This window comes from Myotis daubentonii, chromosome 7, assembly GCF_963259705.1.
Source record: "Myotis daubentonii chromosome 7, mMyoDau2.1, whole genome shotgun sequence".
In the NCBI taxonomy this organism is placed as follows: Eukaryota; Metazoa; Chordata; class Mammalia; order Chiroptera; family Vespertilionidae; genus Myotis; species Myotis daubentonii.
In genome coordinates this window covers 55,751,645-55,775,594 of record NC_081846.1, presented here as the reverse complement: position 1 = coordinate 55,775,594, position 23,950 = coordinate 55,751,645, and the positions used below count along the sequence as shown (strand labels likewise).

Here is a 23,950-nt window from a genome sequence, read left to right as displayed (position 1 = left end):
TGAGCTCAGCGTGTCAGCATTTTGAAAACCCTAACTTAACTATGGTGCCGTGTCACATATAGAAATCTTTTGATATTTGCAACCATAGTAAAACAAAGACTTATATTTTTGATATTTATTTTATATATTTAAATGCCATTTAACAAAGAAAAATCAACCAAAAAAATGAGTTTGTGTGTCACTTCTGACACGTGTGTCATAGTTTCGCCATCACTGCTCTAGTAGAATGCCTCTTAATTTTTTCCTGATTAGATAACAAAACAAACCTTTAATACATGGGAGTGTGAATTTTCAACACCTTATAGCATCCTGATCAATTCGATAAAGGAAAGTGGACAGTGATGGGCCCCTTATTACCCAACCCTAAACTTCTTTTTAAAAATTTCTCCAAAAAAGTGTGTAGCAGGTGTTCCTTTACCCAGGTAACATGAAGGGGCTAAGTTAACTCCAAATACTTAAATCCATGGTTCAACGGTATAGATCAATGGACTCTCTAGCATTTAAAATAGCTTTTGTAACTTTGATGATATAATGCCAGAGAAATCTGATCCAGGAAAGTCAGTCATCCTACAAAGACCTGAAGAAATTCATAAGGTGCAGAATGTTGGCACACAGCCAGTGGCTCTGAACCTGTGTATGGTTCTTTCCCTACAGATGACGGGGGAAAGGATCATTTTTCTAGCCTATTAACAGTACCAAGTCTCCTAAGCAGGTCTTTGAACAGTGCCCATTATCAACTCACAGGAAAGCTGGCATTCAAAGTACACGGTTGATGTCCATTACATCCAGTCCAGTTTTGACTAACTGCACTATAAAGACTTCTTCAGAACAGAGTATATTTAATAAACTATGGTGCTTAACAGCACAGACACTGAAAAGATGCATAGGTAAGTGTAGTCTAAATAAGGCCTCTACATTTGTAGCTGGTTGTTAAATAGGCCCCTCTCTGTGTTTCAGCAGAGGACACATCACAGTGGGTGTCGGGCACTCCCATATTCAGTGAGAAACCAGACCACCTAAAGAGAGTCTGCCTAGAGCTGGCTGAGGACTGGCTTGGGACTTTCGACTGACCACCCACCTCCTGTCTGTCTCTGAGAGACTGGAGAGGCTGAGAAGGAATACAGCTGTGGAGAAAAACACAGTAATGACCTGAGTCTCACCCCGGGGGCTGCTTCCTATCACCACCATTCAAACAAGAGGGGCTTCAACAGACCATCAGGGGACTTGAACTGTGTTGTGTGGGACCTGGAGGGTCAATGTCCGACTTGAACGTGAGGGATCTAAGAGGCTGATTGAAGGGCCCTAATAAATGTTGTTGGGAAGTAACTACTCTCCTCTGGATAGCTGGCAAACATGTCGTTCAGATGTGGGCATGCAAGGTGGCGTTGGCCCAGCGTTGTGTTAGAACCTCCCAAGAAGGCTGCTATGAAGGGTGAGGAGGTCCCAGGAGAAAGGGGTTGAAGACAGACCCTTACAGTATTGGAGCTGAGGCCAGCAGCCTGAGGACATGTATTCTCTAGCTTCAAGGGACCAGAGAGAGAAGATCAATTGGGGTAGTGATGGTGGTGAAAGATCTCTGAAGAACTCCTGCAGTTTTGAGGGTGGGATGCTCTGGAGAGGTTCTCTGTCTGGCCAGAGAATTCAACACCAGATGACATCACTGTCAGTTCAGAAAGCCTTCTCATCTGTTACTACCGTTCCACACTGGAGCAGGTATGGGACCCATCACCGCCCATGGCTCTCTAGTGAATTAATCAGGATACTGTAAGGTTTTTAAAAGTCACATTGCCATATATTAAACCACAGCTAGTGAGCTAATGGAAGAGTGGGAAAAACACAGGTTTGGGAAACAGGAAAGAAACTGACCATATCCCATTCCACTATAGGCTTACTGCTTTGAGCAGACCTTAGCTGGGGGAAGGGAGAAGTGTTACCATTATATGATACCCCAAATTCTGTCAAATAAACAGGACTGGACAGTAAGTTACAGGCAGCATACATTTAACATCAGTAATGTGTTCCTGAAAATCAGACATTCAACATCAAAGGTTAACTAGAAACCTGTGATTTCAAATAGGAAAAAAAATTATAATGCATAATACATTAATTACAACCCCCAATTTCCTAAAATAGAACTATTTACTTTTTTGTTTTCTTACATTTGTAAATCTCTCTTTCTGAGTGTGCATACACACACATAAAACATGGTTATGTTGGGAGGTCAACCTTTAAAACATTGCTTCCTGAGCAGTCAATTGCTTTGTAAAATGTGATTTCTTTTAGAAACAGCAACATCCAAGACACACATACCTTCAGCTGACTCAGCAGTTTCAAAACACCTACACATGATTTTGGCACTTTACAAACTGTGTTTGGAATGTAACTTGAGACTTTCTCCTTACAACATCTTATTTAAAATGTTGTATTAAGGTTGGTATAACTACATACAGAAACAGATGAAAATGTATTGAAAGTTCATTATGTTCCATGAAGTCTGTATATGAAAGAAATCAAGAAGCGTCCTACCAAAAAAATTAATCAGGAAGACCTGAAATGAATGAAACAACTGATAGGACTTTTTAAAATCATGAGAGTGGCCAGAAAAGTCCTGGAACTTGCCCTGGATTTTATCCATGAAAGGAGGAAACAGGGGCTTTATGGTGTGAATTAAAATGACAAAGTAGAGGAAAAATTAAACATTCTACATGATTACACAGTACAGGTACTGCATCTTCACAATTAAATGATTTAAAGCCTCATAATCCTCATCTTTCAACAATGTCACAGGAAACTGCTCTATGTTATAAACAAATACAGTGGGGCCTTGACTTACGAGTTTAATTCATTCCGTGATGGAGCTTGTAACTCCAATTACTCATATATCAAATCATAAAGTGAACGAGTGAGACACGTGATGCTGGGCTGATGTTGTGGCGTTCACTGTGACGTTCGCTGCGCCAACTAGCGGTGGGGTATCTGAAGCTGGCTCGTGACCCGAATTTTAGCTCGCAACTCAAAGCAAAAAATCTGCTGAGAGACGGCTCATATCTCAAAAAACTCGTTAGTCGGGACACTCGTAAGTCAAGGCCCCACTGTAATCTGAAAAACATGATGCTTACTATTTACAGTTTCTGTCTACCTACCTACTCTTGAGTTCAAGAAAACACAAAATAAGTCCAACTCAATCCCAAGTTTTACAAACATTAAGTGTCAAGGAGTACTTTAGAAAGGTGAGACCTTTCACTAATTCCCAAAATCTTTATTTATGTTACTTCCTTTAGTCAATGTGATGCTCTAGCCTGGTAGCTGTAGATATGTCCTTCAATATCTATGTTCTTCTCAGGTAACTCATCACTTTACCAGAGTCCCTGAACAACCATAAATCCTCTCTCCTTATGGAAATCTGACTGCTCCTTCGGGAATGGTCACAGGCTACTAGTCAGCAGTAGCAGAGGACAGCACACAGCTCCTTTCCTCTGTACTTCAAGAAGCCAGATAATATAAAATTACTGACCTTTTGAAAAGAATGTACAAAATATCAAACTGCTGAGTTTCGGGCTTGAAAACATTTTCCAAAACAATTCCAGGACCACAAATGGGGAGAAAATACATAATTATGTGAATGTCTTAATAAGTGCACTATAGGTGCCAGGTATGATATAACCTAAGCTTACATGCAGGCAAGACAGATGAGGGCATAAACATCACTTCAACAATAATAGTCATATAGATAAGAGTAGATTTGTATCTCATAAATAACCAATGTCTAAAAATGACTGACTTTTGTACAGATTCAAAACAGCAACTACAGCTTACACTGCATAAAACTACTATTGAAGATGTGGAGTTATGGGACAAGTGTCCAGAAGTAACCATGGCTGGTGGGGATGGAGGGGAGAAATGTGAATGGTCATAGGAAAAGCAATGTATCAGCCTCAGAACCAAAGTCAGGGACCAGAGAAGTGATCGCTGGCTCTCAACTCACCTTTGCCATTTGAGCTTGAACCCCACTAGCCTTCAGGGCGGACACAGCTTTCTGAGCAGCGGCTGGACTGTCAAAGTCAACAAAACCATAACCTGAAATGCAAAACATACTTTGTGTTTAAGCCATTATTGTATGATTATGTGAAGAGGGAAAGAATGACTCCATTTGGTTTCTGATGCAGGCAACAAAAAATGAAAACCATGACGACCTGACGGGTTTCAAGAGCCGCAAGGCAGCAGGCATCCTCCTCAGGTGGCCTTCCCTGGTGTCTACCACGGTCAGGTAAGTTTCCCTTCAAAGTAAAGAACCAGCTTTTCTCCTTTCCAGATCTTTTTTTCAGGTGTCCTATATTTACTGACAAAAATGACATCTAAGTTACCAATCAAAGTTAAAAGAAAAAAAAAAATCAACTTCAGAGAAATAGCATTTTTAATGATTTGGTAAGAAAGATGACGCCATCTATGGAGCTTACAGAGGACCGAAATAAAATTGTGTTTATTATGTAGACTAAACTTTATTTTTCAAAGAAATTGAATACAACCATTAAACACCCAAATATAAAATAATCTAATTTTTAGTACTTGGTTAAAAATGTCATTACTTGTTTACCTAAAATACAGCTCATCATGATCTCCCTTCAAAATAAAGAAAAGGAGGAATACATGCCTCTGGATACCCCAAATTAGCTATTTTCCTGTTTCATTTCCTAAAGTCTAGGAACAAAATAAACAAATAATCAAATACTCTCCTAAGAAAAGCCCTGGTTCAAAGCTCATTTATCCAAAGCTTTATAAACATTTTTAACAAGCTGGTCAGCTATTTTCCCTGGCCACAATAAATCAAAACCAGGAAATTAGAGAAAAAAGGGGTTGGGCTGAGGGTAGGACTACTATAAAGTAAACACACGGATGGTATTTATCAGTGAAATTTAGTAAAAAGCAATAAAAAAGGAAAATTAAACAAAAACAGGATTTATGCTGCTTAAGAGCCATAGTTCCTGAATCAACCACTCCCATGAGCATCACTGTATTAAAATAGGCAATCACTGATTTTTTCACAGTGGGAACTCTTAAGTTATTGAGAAAAGGTTAAATTATATTTAACATACTGTTTAAAAGATCAGGGTACCAGGTAAAAATACCAACAAAGATTTTCTAGAAACTCAAATCTATTATTAAATCAATTTTATTTTAAAGAAGAGAGAGAGAGAGGAGAGAGAAACCTTGATTTGTCCCACTTATTTATGCCTTCATTGGTTGATTCTTGTGTGTGCCCTGACTGGGGATTGAACCCAAAACCTTGGCATATTGGGATGATGCTCTAACCAACTGAGCTACCTGGTCAGGGCTTAAATTAATTTTAAATGATAAGAATATTTTGTAAAAGGAAAGCACTGTTTGGAGATTGCATAGAAGAGGGGCCAGTCCTATCATTTATTTATAGACTAGAGTTCTGGTGCATGAAATTTGTGCACTGGGGGGGAGGGGGGAGTGGGGGGGAAGAGTCCTCTCATCCTGGCCTGCACCCTCTCACAAACTGGGACTCCTTGGGGGATGTCTGACTGCCAGTTTAGGCCTGATCCTAGCCTGGCCTGCGGGGATCAGGCCTAAACCAGCAGTCGGACATCCCCCAAGGGATATAGCAATTTGTCAAGCGGCAGACAGCCAGGGAGGAGTCCGAACTGGGGCCAGGCACCGTGCTGCTCATGCTTCCCCACCCACTGTGCCTGCTGCCACTGCTTGGTAGTGCTGCCGTGGAGTCGGGAGAGGCTCCCGCTGCTGCAGTTGCCCTTGCTAGCTGTGAGTCCAGCTTCTGGCTGAGTGGCGCTCACCCTGTGGGAGTGCACTGACCACCAGGAGACAGCTCCTGCATTGAGCATCTGCCCCCTGGTGGTCAGTATGCATCATAGCGACCAGTCGTTCTGGTCATTCCATTTTAACGGTTGCTTAGGCATATATATATATATATATATATATATATATATATATATATATATATATATACATACATATATACATATATACACACACATACATACTAGGGGCCCGGTGCACGAAATTCGTGCACTGGGGGTGTGTGTGTGTGTGTGGGGGGAGTGTCCCTCAGCCCAGCCTGCCCCCTCTCACATACTGGGAGACCTCAGGCATTGACCCCCATCACCCTCCAATCGCAGGATCGGCCCCTTGCCCAGGCCTGACGCCTCTGACAGAGGTGTCAGGCCAGGGCAGGGGACCCTCATTTCCCTCTATCACTGGTTCTGCTCCCAGCCCAGGCCTGATGCCTTTGGCCCAGGCATCAGGCCTGGGCAGGGGACCCCCAGACCCCTCCGATTGCTGGCTCTGCCCCTTGCCCAGGCCTGATGCCTCAGCCAGAGGCGTAGACCCCCATTACCCTCTGATCACCTGATCGCCCACTTGCCCAGGCCTGATGCCTCTGCCAGAGGTGTCAGGCTTGGACAGGGGACCCCCATCTCCCCCCGATCACTGGCTCTGGCCCCCGCCCAGGCCTGAGGCCTCTGGCCCAGGAATCATGCCTGGGCAGGGGACCCCCATCTCCCTCTGATCGCTTGCTCCACCCCCCGCCCAAGCCTGACACCTCTGACCCAGGCTTCAGGCCTGGGCAAGGGGACCATCATATCCCCCCAATCCCCGGCTCAGCCCCCCACCCAGGCCTGATGCCTCGGCCAGAGGAGTTGACCCTCATCACCCTCCGATCACCAATCACCGGATCGGCCCCTTGACCAGGCCTGAGTCCTCCGGCAGAGGTGTCAGGCCTGGGCAGGGGACCCCCAGCTCCCCGTGGTTGCAGGCTCCGCCCCTGCCCAGGCCTAACGCCTCTGGCTGAGGCGTCCGGCTCGGGCAGCGGGGACCCGCAGCTGCAGCGGCCCCGCGATCGTGGGCTCCGCTTTAGGCCCAGGCAAGGGACCCCTAGCTCCCGGGACTGCCAGCTTCGACCGTGTCCAGCTCCCATCACTGGCTCCACCCCTACTTCCTGCTATCACTGGCCAGGGCGGCATAGGCACCTGATTCTCCGATCATGGCTGGGGGGCAGGGCAAAGGCGGCCCCAGGGCCGCCTTTGCCCTGCCCCCCAGCTCTTAGCTGCCCCCTGGGTTTCCGATCACTGTCAGTGGCAGGGGGCTTCTTCCTGCTTTCCCTTTCGCCTCCCTGCATTGTGCCTACATATGCAAATTAACGGCCATCTTAGTTGGCCCTGATTAGCCAATGAAAAGGGTATCATCGAACGCCAATTACCATTTTTCTCTTTTATTAGTGTAGATATATATTATATATATATATATATATATATATATATATATATATATATATATATATATATATAGAGAGAGAGAGAGAGAGAGAGAGAGAGAGAGAGAGAGGGGGGGGGGGAGGGGCCTGGTGCACAAAAGTTGTGCATGGGAGGCGGGTGTGTGTTTGTGTGTGTGTGTCCCTCAGCCTGGCCTGCACCCCCTCCAATCCAGGACAACCCTCTGGCAATCCAGGATCGCTGGCTCCTAACCGTTCGCCTGCCTGCCTGCCTGCTTGCCCCTAACTGCCTCTGCCTGCCTGCCCGATCACCCCCTAACTGCTACCCTGACAACCTGATCGCCCCCTAATTGCTCCCCTGCTGGCTTGATCGCCCTCTAACTGCTCCCCCTGCTGGCCTAATCGTCCTCTAACTGCTCTACCCTGCCAGCTTGATCGCCCCTAACCGCCTCTGCCTTAGCCCCCATCACTGTGGCTTTGTCCGGAAGATATCTGGTCTAATTAGCATATTACCCTTTTATTAGTATAGATATTATAACAGATATATATGTGTGTGTGTGTGTGTTTGTGTGTGTGTGTGTGTGTATACTAGGGGCCCGGTGCACGAAATTCGTGCACTGGGTGTGGGGGGGGGGGGGGGGGAGTGTCCCTCAGCCCAGCCTGCCCCCTCTCACATACTGGGAGCCCTCAGGCGTAGACCCCCATCACCCTCCGATCGCCTAATTGGCCCCTTGCCCAGGCCTGACGCCTCCGCCAGAGGTGTCAGGCTTGGACAGGGGACCCCCATCTCCCCCCGATCACTGGCTCTGGCCCCCGCCCAGGCCTGAGGCCTCTGGCCCAGGAATCATGCCTGGGCAGGGGACCCCCATCTCCCTCTGATCGCTTGCTCCACCCCCCGCCCAAGCCTGACGCCTCTGACCCAGGCTTCAGGCCTGGGCAAGGGGACCATCATATCCCCCCAATCCCCGGCTCCGCCCCCCACCCAGGCCTGATGCCTCGGCCAGAGGAGTTGACCCTCATCACCCTCTGATCACCAATCACCGGATCGGCCCCTTGACCCGGCCTGAGGCCTCCGGCAGAGGTGTCAGGCCTGGGCAGGGGACCCCCAGCTCCCCGCGGTTGCAGGCTCCACCCATGCCCAGGCCTAACACCTCTGGCTGAGGCGTCCGGCCCGGGCAGCGGGGACCCGCAGCTGCAGCGGCCCCGTGATCGTGGGCTTCGCTTTAGGCCCAGGCAAGGGACCCCTAGCTCCTGGGACTGCCAGCTTCGACCGTGTCCAGCTCCCATCGCTGGCTCCACCCCTACTTCCTGCTATCACTGGTCAGGGCGGAAAAGGCACCTGATTCTTCGATCATGGCTGGGGGGGCAGGGCAAAGGCGGCCCCAGGGCCGCCTTTGCCCTGCCCCCCAGCTCTTAGCTCCCCCTGTGTTTCTGATCACTGTCAGTGGCAGGGGGCTTCTTCCTGCTTTCCCTTTCGCCTCCCTGCATTGTGCCTACATATGCAAATTAACCGCCATCTTGTTGGCAGTTAACTGCCAATCTTAGTTGGCAGTTAATTTGCATATAGCCCTGATTAGCCAATGAAAAGGGTAGCTCGTACGCCAATTACCATTTTTCTCTTTTATTAGTGTTGAGATATGTGTGTGTGTGTGTGTGTGTATATATATATATATATATATATATATAATTTATAACAAGACCAAACAGAAAGCTCGGAAATAGTTCGAAGGCCAGTGTGCAATATTAGTACCAAAAAGCTCGGAAATAGTTCGAAGGCCAGTGTGCAATATTAGTACCAAAAATATTGCCTGGTAGCCAAGTAAGTTGTAATGAAATACAGGAGACTATCTGTTATAGAAATAAATGTTTTAGGAGAGATGAGTGTTAAAGCTGAAATAAGCAACAACTTCTTTCTGTTACTTGGAATGGAACTGAAATAAGGCTTAATTTGACTTAGAAGTGGAGAAACAGTCAGGTTGGAAATAAAAGGAGGCTGATCCCAGTAAAAGCAGAGAATGTTCCTCAACTGCCCAATTAGTAATCAGGTTAAAGGTATTTTGGGTGTTTTCTAGAAATGTGCTGTTGGTGCAACCCTCTCAGGAGACACACACCCTCTTCTCTCTAACTTGTGTACATATTTTATTACCAGACACAATGTAAGCAGGTCATAAATGAACACTCCACTTCACTGAAATGATGTAACTCCTGCTGATGGATATTTAGGTCCTCCTTTCCCCAATTTTGCTGTTGTCATTAAATTATGATAAACGAAAGATCTCAATTTTGATGTTATTGTAGTTAAAATTATCCTCTCAGCTACTATTAGTATTCCTTCATCTGTTATTTCCTTATTAGGAAAACCTATAATGGTTGCATTTTATTTAATTGTTTACATCCTTTTTTTGGTCTTTCCAGCCACATTCCAATTGTTTCATAAATATGAGCTGAAAACATATAGAAAAGGTAAGCATGCAACCTAATGCTTTCCATTTCTCTTATGTCACTGTCAAGTCAACTACAGGCATAGAACTCTGATTTACGCAAGTTCTATGGGTTTCATTGACTGCACCATGGGAATAGCTATGTTTTCTATTTTTGCTTTGGCATCTAGGAAACACAGAGCCATTTCTGTAGTAACTGTATGTTTCCTGCTCTTAGCTCTATTTTTCCTTTGGTATGAACCGTTTCTACGTGTGAGCGTGTGTGTGTGTGTGTGTGTGTGTGTGTGTGTGTGTGTATTCCGATCTTATATGCAACTCTGTAAGCATTAATAATCAATCAGTGTCCTGATCAATCAATCCTTTGGAAGTTTTTTTAGGAGGCTCCTGAATGTGCCATATATATAGCAGGCCCCCTTTATCTGCGCTTTCGCTTTATCTGTGTGTTTCATTAAACATGATTAACCATGGTCCATAAACATTAAATGTAAAATTCCAGAAATAAGCAATTCATAAGTTTTAAACTGTTCTGAGTAGCATGACAAAATCTCATGCTGTCCTGATCCATCCCGCCCGGGACATGAATTCTGGCTTACTCTCTCACTGACCCACCAACCCAACAGGGACCTGTTGACATCTATTCGTGAAGCCTGTGTGGGACATAGTCCTGAACAGTTTCTATCACCCCCCTCTCCATAGCCCCCACCCCCCAAGGCAGTATCTCAAAGGTTTCAATACACGTTGTATAAAAATCAGCTCTGAATTATTCCTACCCTTATTTCAAAGCACCACAAATCTCTCTTGTCTTTCCAACGGTTATGGATTTGTATAATGACAATATGTTAGATTTAGCATTAGTATTTTTTTAGTCATACCTTTTCCAGGCTGTGTTGAGCATTTGGGGGAATTTTGGGTTCTATGGAAGAGGTTCTCATTGGAGAAGAGTGTATATAGTAGTCTTCAGTGTAGGCTGTGCTGGAGAATTCAACCAGGAAGGCCTCTGGGTCCTGTCCCTCACTTATCCAGGGCAGCTCTGCTTTTAACACACTGTAAGACTCCCTCCCTCCCTCTCTCCCTTCCTTCCTTCCTTGGGTGAAAAGGTAGGGTAGACTATAAAAATCTCTAAAGCCACTTGTCTACTATGATTTTCTTCTGGGTTTGAAACTCATTTTTGAGATCAGCTTCCTGTTTTACATACAACAGTCCATTTTTCTCTATAAAATGCAAAGGTTTTTTTCCGTGTCCCTGCTCTCCCAAATCATTGACAAATATGTGAAATAAGGCTAATTTTGGCAATTCAATGTACACATTTCAATTTAGAATTTAGCTCTCTAAATTAAAAAAACTTATTGAGTACCACTCTACTTAAAGCAGCTCCATTCACTGTCTCAGGGCAAAACTGCCTTAATGGGCCATGCTGATTAAACATGGGCTTAGATACTTGCGACAATAGCTCCTTTAAATTTAAGAGCTTCGAAGAAGAGACGGAAATACGATGAACCACTTCAAGCCTGGATTAAAGGAAACGGCTGGCTTCCAGGCCCTGCCTGCCACAGGGCTCATTTACATTCTTGGCCTTTTTTCAAGTTGTGCTAAGCCACAGCAGCCACCACTACTTGAAAAACTGGGGTCTAATTAACTCGAAGATTTGCCTTCTCTGCCTATTCCTGTCAACCTGATTTCATTCATGGGGTCAGTCGTTAGACTCAAAGTCAGCTGACTCCATTCTTCCCCTTTCCTAGAGATCACATGCCTATTGTTAAGATGCTGGATCATTAAAAGTCAGAACCACGAAACATCAGGGCTGCCTACTGTAGACGCCTCTTCCAGCTCATGAGGCTGGATGAGCTCATCCTAATTACACAGAAAACTGAAGGTCAGTGCATCAAATTAATGCAGCAGCATATTTCAAAGGGGCGTATGGCCTCCCCTCCTTATTACAGTTTGGTCAGTGAAAATGGTTTTCTCCTCCCTGCTGCCAATATTGTCAACAGGCATTCAGCAGAGAACAATTGGGAGTATTGAAACATGTAATTAAGTACTGCTTAAAACTACTCTATTCTAATTAATGGAGCCAATTTGCACAATATGTAATCTTTTCAGTTCTTTAGTCCAGTCCAGTGGGCTTCAGTGAGCGGCTCTAATCTCCTCAGGCTCAGCAAAAGAAAGCTATTTTCTAACTCCACTCTCCTTTTAAGAGCAGGGGCTAAATGCCAACCAGAATTTTGCAAGTTAACTCCACTGGCGTCAAATTTGGGATTCTGGCAAACTGCTAGCTGCTGCTGGGTTTCCAGCCAAAACTCAACCAGGGACAAACGTAAGCAATATGCTGACATTGTGCAAGACGGAAACTGGGTGACATGTAAGATTTGGTTTTTAATAAAATGGAGGTAGTTTTGAAACCAAAGATCAGATTTACAAATCCATCGTTTTTCTAAAGCTACGGTTGAGCAAATCATCAGCCAAGGAGACACACCTTTGCATTTGTTCGTTGTCTTATCCAAAATTGCCTTCGTGGAGACTATTTTCCCATATCTAAAAGACAAAAAGGGGGGGAAAAGTTATAATCAAGGAACCCTTATTAATGTCCAGAGAACACACATACTTTCTAAACATCAGCAAATTTCAAAGTACAAAACGTTCTTTACTAGGGGACAGGAAATGAGAATCCTAAACTCAAAACTAAAGTTAAAAAAGGGATTGGCTAGTCCTCCCACTGGAATCTTTGGATTATAGTTTGATGTTTCGCTTTGAGGAGTGAGGTACTTACCTAACAATCCTGAGATTTTAAACAAAAGTGGACTGTAAGCTCTATAAAAAATAATTTCTGTCCTGGCTAGGTGGCTCAGTTGGTTGGAGTGTCGTCCCATACACCAAAAAGTTGTGGGTTTGATTCCTGGTCAGGGTACATACCCAGGTTGGAGGTTTAAGCTCCGGTCATGGTGCCTATAGGGGGCAACCAATCAATGATTCTCTCGCATCACATTGATGTTTTTAAATTTTTTGTTAATCCTCACCTGAGGATACATTTTCCATTCAATTTTTAGAGAAAATGGAAGGGAGGTGGGAAGAGAGATACACACACACACACACACACACACATTGTTGTGAGAAAGACACATCCATTAGTTGCCTCCCACATGCACCCAACCAAACTGGGGCCAGGGATTGAGCCTGCAACCCAGGTAGATAAGATACCCTTGACCAAAAACGAAACCAGGACCCTTCAGTCTGCGGGCTGACACTCTAACTCAGGGGTCCTCAAACTTTTTAAACAGGTGGCCAGTTCACTGTCCCTCAGACCGTTGGAGGGCCAATTTATAGTTTGGAAAAAAAATTATGAACAAATTCCTCCTATGCACACTGCACATATCTTATTTTGAAGTGAAAGAACAAAACGGGAACAAATACAATATTTGTATTTGCATGTGGCCCGCAGGCCGTAGTTTGAGGACCCCTGCTCTAACTACTGATCAAAATTGGCTAGGGCTCACATGGATGTTTTCTCTCTCTTTCTCCCCCCCCCTCTAAAATAAACAAATGAACAAACAAACAAACATACAGATTGTTCTAGTAACACTAATATGTCTGTGGCCAAATACAAAGCCTAATGCAAGGCTACTGAATTATTAAAGGAAAATACTGTAATCCACACAACCTTTAAAACTGATCATGAGGGGGAAATGCCTGCACTGTACCCATTCATTTAGGTTTTGCAAACAGCACTATACAGCTCTAGATCATCACAGAAAGGTGTGTTTGCATGTGTTTAACACATTTGATGAATTTAACACAGCTCTTTTTATACCTAAGATTTTGATAACTATTCATAAATAGTTTATTCACGTTTCTTTTAACTCAGTAATAATAATAATATCGTTAACATGCATTGTATGCATGCAAGAAATGGACAAGAATAGAAAACAATGGATGAGAAATTAAGCATTAATTGTATAAGATTTTCTTATGAGAATGTGTTCAAATTCATTAATGTAAAATGGAAGTTGGGGGAAAGAAGGAAAAAACTCAGAACATTAAAATTTAGTCCACTGCTACTGAAAATGAAATGGTAGTATTGTTGAAATGTATGTACTAATTCTACACCCTTTCACAATGACCAGACCACAATGTAAAACATTGCTACCTATGTTTGTTTTCTAGAAACTGAGAAAAGAAAGCTTTAAAAATAGTTCTTAAAAGTTATTGGGACTTTGGATAATGTACATAATTTACTTCATGTATCTGAGACTCACTTCCTCATTTATACAGGGTAAGTTCCAAAATTTTACTTCTCTTTATATAAACTTTAAGAGTTTCACATTTTCTCTAATATTGCTTTCTCATGATTGATTTTGAGGATTAAAAAGACTCCTAAAAGTTTTAGAAAATAAAAAGTATCTGTGTAAAGCATTTTGAGTGTTGTAGGTTCCTATTTCATGCACGGAAGAAGCTGAAATTCATTTATCTAGACAAAACAAGTGGCTTGAGCCACCTCTCTCCCTCAGTTAAATTTCACTCTGTGTAGTCATGTAATCAAATGATTACTAAGCAGGCATGAAAGTAAAGGTAATTTAAGGTTCAAATGACAATTACATCCAAGGGGCATAATGCTGCACAAACACCTTTAATTCCCCATAGAGATTCTGAGTATTAATAACAACCTTAACACAGGTCACTGAGCTTACAAAAAAATAATTTAAAAAATCTGCAAACCAGAAAACCCCCCACATGATTTAAAGACCACCTTTTAGCAATCATTTATCTCCCTAGGTTACTGACACGCTTAATATTTACCTGCATTCTGTCACTTGTACAAGTTTTAGCTAAAATGTTCTCAGATTGTGTTCTTGCCTTTTACCTTTCCAGAAGTAAGGAAGAAGGCTGGTATAACTCCAATTTAGGACAAGGGGTTTGAGAATCACAGAGATTAAGAGACTTTACTTGAGGTTGCAGAGTACATGGTCTTTTGTGAACCAAACAGAAAAAAAAAGAAATTTAGAGAAGGTCAGAGGCTGGCCTTCTATCTTTTGGTTCTGCTCTACCCACTAAAAATGGAAAAGATGAAGACATGGAGGAAGGGAATGTGGGAAGAAGAGAAAGGACCCTTGGGAGCACTGATGCTCAATCCATGCCACTCCCTTCTGGTTTGGGTTCTCTGATCTCTGTGCTACATTTGACATTATTCTTCACTTCCACATCTAAGGGACCAGTACCTTTCTCTGTGTCTGCCTTCTCCTGGGACCTCACTCACCTCTGGGCCTTCTTTTAGTGGTTCTTAGTTCATTCAGCTTCCTCCTCTCCCTCCTTAACCAAATACTTTCATCATGTTTCCTATTTCAGTCCTCAACCCTTCCTAATCCTAGGAAATTCATACAACGACAAGATTGTAATGAACACATCTTTGTGGACAATGTCAATTTTTCCTTACTAACCACCACCCCTCCTCCGATATTTTTCAAATACCATCAAAGTGCGTGCTCCCTTCGGCAGCACGTATACTAAAACTGGAAGGATACAGGTAAGGTTGGCATGGCCCCTGCGCAAGTGAAGCATTCTATATTTGCAAAAAGAAAGTCCCATCGAAGTTTCAGTTTTTGTCTCTTCCTCTTTTAACTTAAATATCTGAATATCTTATTAAGATAATTAAATATCCAGTTAAATATCACCTCGTGCCCACTATTTTCTAAATCCCATCTCAAAGAACCCCAAACATCTTTTCTTATCTCCCCTTTTCTCATTTGATAGCGAGACATCATCTATTAGACATTCCTGAATCCAGGCAGTCAACAACCCTTCTGGGTTTTGTCTCCGACATATGTCTAATATTAGCTCCTTCCCTTCACTGTGCCTAGATGTCTGCAAAGAGCACATGATCGTTTTTCTTGCCTCCAGCCTCTAGTCCTTCCAACCCTGTCTGCTGTATTCATTTACCTTAAACATTTCCCTCATTCCACCCATCCTTAAATTTGAAGGACCAGTTCAAACACTGTCTTTCTATGAATCCATCCCATATCTCCTCAACCACTTCGTTGGCCATTTATAGGAAACCAGAAAGAGGGTTATATTTACTCAGTTCTAAGTTATAGGCACAGTGTATGTATGATTTTACTTAACGAGCTTCACAGCAATCTTATGAGGTAGGTGCTGTTACTCCCATTTTTGCAAATAGGAAAATAAATGCTCATAAATGTTTTGAATCTAAGACCTTGCCTATAACCACAAAACTCAAAAACGAACTGTGTTTAAGTTCTCACTGTAACTTATCGATAACATAATTTTGAGAAACAACGTTTTCTTTATACAGAGTATGAAAGGAGAGGAACAAAATGGAAGCTTCCTTCCACTGCAATATTGGAAGAGATTTATTTTCCATGTTGTTTTTGTTTAAAACATGAGAAACAGACATGTAGTAGATGGTTGAAAGAGGGATAAATATGTGTGTGTGTGTTCCGGGGGGAGGTGGGGGAGAGCATTGGAGGAGTTCAGAAATGTATCAGTTTTACTTCCTACTGTGGTTTTCATCACCATCTGTGGTTTAAGACTGAAAGACCATGACTACCCAGAAACTCAGAAGACAGTTTTCACTCTGAGGACCATTTGCATACTGGCCTCACTGCAATCTGATGGATCAGGAAGATGCTTCTCTGCAGTAACCAAAGGGGTGTGCAGGGTTTCCCTCTCCTAAAATCTGTTTTTTGGGACCATCCACTCAGTTCTACCACTCACAGCACAACAGGCTCTCATTAAAATACCTGGAAGACTTAAAACTTTCCATCACTCAGACTCTGCCTCAGCGGGAGATGCTGTCACCATGTTGGGGGACAGAACAAGCAGTTCTGATGATAGGAGAAAGGAGCTAGAATACAGAGAAGAGCTGTCTATCAAATGGCACCTCAAGGAGCGGACAAGAGGTGGCAGGGTTCAGAGAGGCCACCCTTTCCCCTTACCAATTTTAGTGCAGTAAGACTTAATACGGTGGGACAAGGGATGGGAAGGGGAGGAGAAGCATGACAGATGGCTAGCATTTAGTCTAATTCTACTGCTGATCATCATAGCCTGTGAGAGTAACAGATACCTGAGTAAAAACTAATAAAGCAACCGGATTTTCACACACACACACACACACACACACACACACACACACACACACACACGCCCCCGTTCCTCTTTTCAGCTAAATTGTAAAAAAAAACCAAAAACACAAGCAAAAGACATTAGGTAACAAGGACATACAATATATTTGGAGAAACAGGCCTCCTGATGTAAGAATTCACACTCTCAGAACACCAAGGACATGTGTACCCAAGAAAGCAAGCTGTAGCATTTTATGAGGAAAATGTGAATATAAAGATTCTTTGGCCTTTATCCAGCTTCAAAGTAAGAAGGCTCAGACCACAGGCCTGACTACCTGAATATAATATTCTTTGCTAAGAGTAGATAATCCACTCCAGAGAAAGCTCTGACAGTAAAAGGATAAAGAGTAACTAAGAGACTACTACAATAATTAGAATTTCAAAGGGAGCGGATAACAAGTAAAAACTCACATTTAAACCTACTGGCCCAAGTGAAGTTGGCTGATAAAACCTTTTGCAATGAATCTACCAAAATTTCTTTTGTTTGCACCAGAACTTAAACCATCCTCCCCCTACCATTTCCATTTATAGCTCTTCTTTCATCTGCTGTAATATAAAATCTAAGTGTACGTTAGTTTGCATTTAGTAAATAAAGCTTATTTTCTCCGCTACCCCAACATTTAGTTCCTCCTAAATTCTACCTTCTTGTTAATGCACTTTAATTACAAAAGAAATGCATACTTATTGTAATTAGAAGACACAGAAAAGTAGGTTGAAACACTAAAATCACTTGAAGCCCTGGATATAAATATTAAAACATTTTGATGCAAATCGTTATGGACTTTATCCAATGTGATCACACATGTGTGTGCACAGGCATGCGTACACATATACTAGTACACATTCATTCCTCTACCAGGGAACTTGCAGCTTTTGAACATTCCCAGTTACAAGCCAAGGCTCTTCAGAGTGGTGTCCACTCCACCTACCGCCGACAGATGGCGGTAATGGTTGATGTTATTTTAACATTGGTCATTCCAGTGGTAAATTCATTTAAGGCACCATGGACTCATCTGCAGTGTTTGTGTTAGTTTTAGAATATTGTAGGAACATTATTAAACCTGAAAAAGCATAAGTGTGTAGGAAACAACAGTAAGAAGTAGATACTTACAATGTAAAACAAAAAAAGATTTTAAGACTGAAAGAGGGTAAGATACTGCTCATGGTTTTGTTTGTTTTAATAGCTGAACTGTCTCTGAAGGACACAGAGGAATTCACCCATCCTGTGACAGATGCTGTGCCCGTGCAAATGGACAACACAAGAAAGAGAGATGGGGGACAGAAATGAGAAACACACACACAAAACTTCTGAGTGTGTGGCTCTCAGATGAGCATCAACACTGGAAAGCCCCTGCATGACCTAGTGCAGTGGTCGGCAAACTGCGGCTCGGGAGCCACATGCGGCTCTTTGGCCCCTTGAGTGTGGCTCTTCCACAAAATACCGACTTCTGTGCATGGGCCACAAAGTTTCAATCGCACTGTACATGCGCGCCCGCACGTGGTATTTTGTGGAAGAGCCACACTCAAGGGGCCAAAGAGTCGCATGTGGCTCGCAAGCCACAGTTTGCCGACCACTGACCTAGTGAGTTAATTCAGGGGAATAGTAAGAGCAACAGATTACACTTATACAGCTTTTATTTGATGCCAAGCACTGCTCTAAGTGACTTAGATCATCTATTTAAAACTTCACAACAGTCTTTGGAGTAGGTACAGTATGACTCCCACAATGTAGATGTGAAACTGAGTGAATATGGACCCACTAAAGCAGCAAAGATGGGAGGCAGGAAGTCTGCTTTGGCCAAAATGTTGACTGACATTTGTAGAAAATTTTGTCACCAAACACAGATCTGTCCAAAGGTTCAAAGTAATTCCCATCTTGAATTTGCTGCATATTTCCAAACCAGTGAAGCGATGAGGGCAGACTCGAGCTGCTACAGTCTCCAAGACAGATGGTGATACCATTCAGAAAGGAGTCACCTGACTTTCTGGGTAGACCACTGTTCTATGTGGAATAAGAAACCCACCAACAGAACATACCAACAGTATCCGGGAGGAGGCGGTACAAATGCCTTTAAAGCTTACAAGGAGTAACCCATGTATCTATTTGGTAGGAATGGATTTGGGAACTGAAAGCCAAAACTCTTCTTGTTATTTTAGACTTGTTGGGGGAAAACACACACACACACACACACACACACACACACAAGATACTGTATATGTAATTTTCTAACTTGCTTTCTCTGCTGCTTTATTTTTTAAATGGCCTCCCAGGAAAAGGGGATCTCCTAAAATTTGCTTTAGCTCTTCTAACAGTGGTTGAATTGGGGAAGGAAAGGAAATATAAATTATTTATATTTGTTCTGCTGATAGAAAAGTTTGTTGGAGAAATAAAAATAATGGAAAAGTAGAAAAGTCATTTATCCTTGTATTCTGAAACCTCACTACCTTGAATAATTCTGCCGGATACATTGACTTCATTTACTTGGAATAGGAAGTGGTAAGCATTTGAAGATGAGATACAAGACATGTAGATTTTAAAATTAGGCAATCAATACCAAAAAGATTTTCTAAAGCTTTCTTTTTGACCCTGGAGATTTTCAATGTTTCTAGAAGACTAAATATTAAAGATATCCCACTTTTCATTCCAGTAGTTTTGGCTTAACTCTCCCATTTGATAGCTGCCCATCCCACTTGTGTTGAACAGCTGGATGTGTCTGAATCAGTGATTCCTGGTCCCTGGGATGGAAGAGGAAGTGACATCTTATGTAGCTGGAACTGGAGCCAGGATCTGAAGGAGGAAAATGCCTGGCAGGAAAAGCTGCCACAGCCCTAAAAGTCAAAAGCAAACCTGGTGCTGAAGGTCAATGAAACACAGGAAACACAAGCATAGTCAAGAAAGAGACCAGACCAAGAATTCAACCCACACACATTTATAGCACATTTCCAGTATGCCCTTCACCACACAGGCCTATGAAATATATATAAGATACCATTCCAGCCATCAAGGGGGACAATCTTTGGGAGAATGTAAGGCATTTTTAATATTAAAAAAATAACTAGGACTATTGTGATCTTGTATGGTGAATGCCAAAGAAAGAGGGCAGAAACATAGGATAAAGGTCAAGTTCAGCAAGAAAGACTTTGGGGAAAGCAGAAATTCAGGTGAGCTACGGAGGACAATATTAGTAAACAGAAGAATCCAATGCCACCTGTGTGTGGGAGGCAGAGCAAGCTGAGACTGAAAAGGTCCTTAGAGGACTTGGGCTCCAAGAAAAGGAGTTAGGGAACAGAATGTGTCAGAGGTTTTGCAACTGCAGAATGATATGACGAAAGCAAGATTTTAGTAAGATTAATGAAAATCTTATGGCTAGAATTAGCAGAGAGAGATGTCACATTTTATGTTATTGTTATTTCTTTGATCTTTGACTCAAGCAATGACACTCAAGTTCAATAAATTATAATGAAGAAGAGCTAGAAGACGAATGGAAAAATTCTAAGGACAGAAAATTTTTTTAAGACACAGGGCTTCTTTGAAGTAGCCATAAGGGCATAACTTGACTTCTGAGAAAAACCACCCATGGTATCTGTGCTATGAAAAGCCGGTGGCTTGTCTCTGTGAATGTAGAGAAGATGGACAACAGGTACCACCAGCACGGTTCACTTTTCTGAGATGCCCTAGAAAGGACAGTGAGTTTCAGCTGCAATTACAGACCTAAGAGCTTGCAGATAAGAGATGACTTAGCAGAAGCTCAAACCATCGCTAAGTAGTCTAACCCTCAGTTAGACTGGTGGCCCTATAGCATGTGAGCTGATGAAGAATAGATTACAGAAGCTTTGGGACAAAACAGCCTATTTTTCTAGAGAAAAAAATAAATATGTCTACATCTGATTTTTCATAACATTAAAATTTTAATATAAACATAACCTTTCAGAATACAAATAACATTGGTAGATTGCACCCCGATTTGGGGGTTAATAACCTCTTCTGACTAAATTTAGAAACCATTCCTGCTAATCTGCCTTCTCAACGTTTCTGGGTGGCACAGCTAATCCTTTATAAATGCTACACAAAACTAACAATTGATGCTGTTTATTGAATATATGCCTTGAACTGAATAATTCATATGGAATGTACATGAAAACTGCCCCATTAAAATGGCTAAGGTGTGTTTCTGTCTTATTATATGGAAACCATACACCTCGCTTCTAAATAAAAGGCACCCTGTAAAGCACTTGAGTTATTACACAGACTTGCTATTATAGCTTAGTATCAGGTCTATTATGGTCTGCAATCAAAGGAAAGTAGCTTCACACTATTTTATGGTCTTTTAAGAGCACCTAGCACAAGGGGTCATTTACATCATCTTATGACACTATTTTTGCCACAAGTCACTGTTCGGCAGCACTTACAGATGCAGCCAGAGGGCCAGACCCAGATTATGGATCCTAAGTACTCATATGCCATAGGAAAATGACACACACTGAAAACGGAATCCAGAAGTTTGCAAGTAAAATGTAGATTATCTATCACGGAAATGAATCCCTAAAAGTCTCAAACACTGGCTAATGTCTAACTTTTATAATGAAGGCAATTTGATGATAGAAAGTGGTCTTTTATTTCTAAAGTGAATTTATGAAGTGACAATGATTGAACATTTCTTACATTCCCTTCCCCTCCCACCAAAACCTATAATATATTTTCTTTGCTTTGATAACCTCACCTTCATGTTTATATAGCACTTCACTCATGTTCATAAGGGAGACAATGTTATATTGGAAAGAAGATAGACTTGCAACCAAAGACCTATCATCAAGTTCTCATCTGGCCAATGACAAGCTCTGTGATGCCGGCGTAGTTGTCTGGCTTCAGTAACTCATTCTGTAAAGTGGCATAACAACATCTACCTCACAAGATTATTGTCACGTGTCTGACACAGTGCTCGACACATAATAGATATTCAATAATTAATAGATGTTATCCTTTCTGCCATGCCCCTCCAAGTAATGGTCCTTCTGATTCTAACCACATGACAGCACTAAACTAGGCTACCTCTTTACCTTAATATGGATGTGGTCCTATTATAAAATGTTAAGAAAAGGTAGACCTACCTTTTTTTTCTTTTGTTAATCCTCACCCAAGAATATTTTCCCCCCATTGATTTTCAAAGAGTGTGGAAGAGAGTGGCGGGGGGGGGGGGGGGGGGGGAGGGGAGAAACACATCAATTGGTTGCCTCCGACACAAGTCCTGACCAGACCGGAGATCGAACCTACAACCCAGGTATGCCCTTGACCAGGAGTCGAACCCTCAGTGTGCAGGCCGAAACTCTAACCATTGAGCAATGCCAGCCAGGGCTAGGCCTATCATTTTATGTTACTTTTCAGCACATTTCTTTGTATATTGTGTCCACTCAATATATTGAATGAATGAAACAAACATATAATATAGTTTCCCTCCTGAAAATGCTTGGTGTGGAGAATTAAGAGAGGTTGGCTGTGAGGGGGAAAAGAGAAATATTACATTTTGCCTTAGAAAACTGACATGGCCTTGTACTTTATACCAATTTAGTTATAAAAACACACAAGGGAACCAAAGTCATTTAGGAGTTTAACATGGGATTAAAAATTAGTATCAATAAGAAAACTATAGAACTTAGAAGAGTTTATGTTCCTAGATTGTTTTTGAAGTACCTCTACACTTGTTGTTTCTTTTAAAATAAATCAAAACTGGAAATCTTTTACACACATACACACACACACACACACACACACACACACACACACACACACCCAAAAGACTGTCAGAGTCTGTAGAAACGGAATGCATTAAACTCCCACACTGAAAACCATAAATGACGGCTTCATTCAAAACAAGAACAGCGTGACAGAGGGTAAGAGTAAACATGCTCTCTGAAGCAAAACAGAGTTATCTGAAACTATTAAACAAGAGTGTGCAAATTACCTAGAAAGGTCTCTTGATTCTAACACAAGCTACAGAAGGCAGCAGTCAAATTGGACATTTCCTAGACTGAACACTCACGTTGGCTTTGATCCAAAGCACCGCACCAGGGTATTGATTTCCAAATGCAGTCAGTCTATCCCTTTCTAAAGTAATAAATTCTGACTGCCCGCGACCTTGAAAAGCCAGTCTGAAGCACAGACTGGAAACGAAATATCTATTTTAGTCACTTCAGCTCTAAGAGATCTGGGGATATAATATTAATGCATCACTAGTTAAAAAAATACACTTGAATGATATAAGCAAGGAAATACTACTGTAGCCTGCCAGCACAGTTGATGTTTCTACACTTAGATTATTTTGTGCAAGGGTCACTTGTAACAATGGTCATGGCTCTTAGAATGGATCTGATGGAAATGGATAAATAGGACTCCCACATTGGCTTCCTACTGGTTTATCTCCAAATAAGGCTGTCCGTAGACACTGTAGATAAAGATAAATTTATAATCTTTACACTTAAGAAAATCAGAAGGGAATTATCTTTATACCAGATGCCTGGTGTATGAATTCATGCACGGGTGGGGTCCTGCCAGCCTGCCTTGATGGGGGCCGATAGGGGGCTGCGCCAGAGGGGGAGGGGGGGCTGATCAGGGGTGAGACTGGCCAGGGGAGGGACTGCGGGCAGTTGGGGGGGGGGGGCGATCAGGGCTGGATTGGGCCGGTTGGCCGTCGCAGTGCGTGTCATAGTGACCGGTTGTTTTGATCATTCCGCCATTTGGTCGCTGGGCTTTTATATATATATATAAATATAAGAACAGAATGGAAGAGAACCAAATGCTGGAAGTTACTTTAGTATCAGTTTTGCAAAATTACCATATCCCAAATGGAGATAATATGCCTCACTCTCAAGCTAGCTAGAATTCACTGCATTTTCCAGATGTTCTGATTATCCATGCAAATAAAGGGACTGTGAAGGGAGGTCAGGGCTAAAAGGACTTCTTATTGACATGACCTCGTCAGGTGGGAAGACAGGGGTTGCTTGGGAATGCGGCACGATAGATTTTGATCTGAGTTAAGTACAAACCACCACTTGCTCCTGGAGGCTGTCGGGGAAGAGGACATTTGGTTTGGATGCAGGGGTAACTGGTTAAACTAGTGACTGAGCTGAAGTCT

At 42.5% G+C, this 23,950-nt stretch overlaps 1 protein-coding gene and 1 pseudogene across 10 annotated transcripts in view; one reads left to right on the top strand and one right to left on the bottom strand.

Moving 5' to 3' along the window:
- The window catches only part of RBMS1 (RNA binding motif single stranded interacting protein 1), a 227,662-nt gene that overhangs the window by 37,167 nt on the left and 166,545 nt on the right, over positions 1 to 23,950 (bottom strand). For all 10 annotated transcript variants that reach the window (XM_059704294.1, XM_059704286.1, XM_059704291.1 and 7 more), the window contains exons 3-4: positions 12,164 to 12,222; positions 3,986 to 4,077 (exon numbers count right to left, since the gene is read on the bottom strand). In XM_059704294.1, coding sequence (XP_059560277.1) covers positions 3,986 to 4,077; positions 12,164 to 12,222 — 151 coding nt within the window. The remainder of the gene's footprint in view (positions 1 to 3,985; positions 4,078 to 12,163; positions 12,223 to 23,950) is intronic.
- On the top strand, positions 15,162 to 15,283 carry LOC132238937 (U6 spliceosomal RNA; annotated as a pseudogene).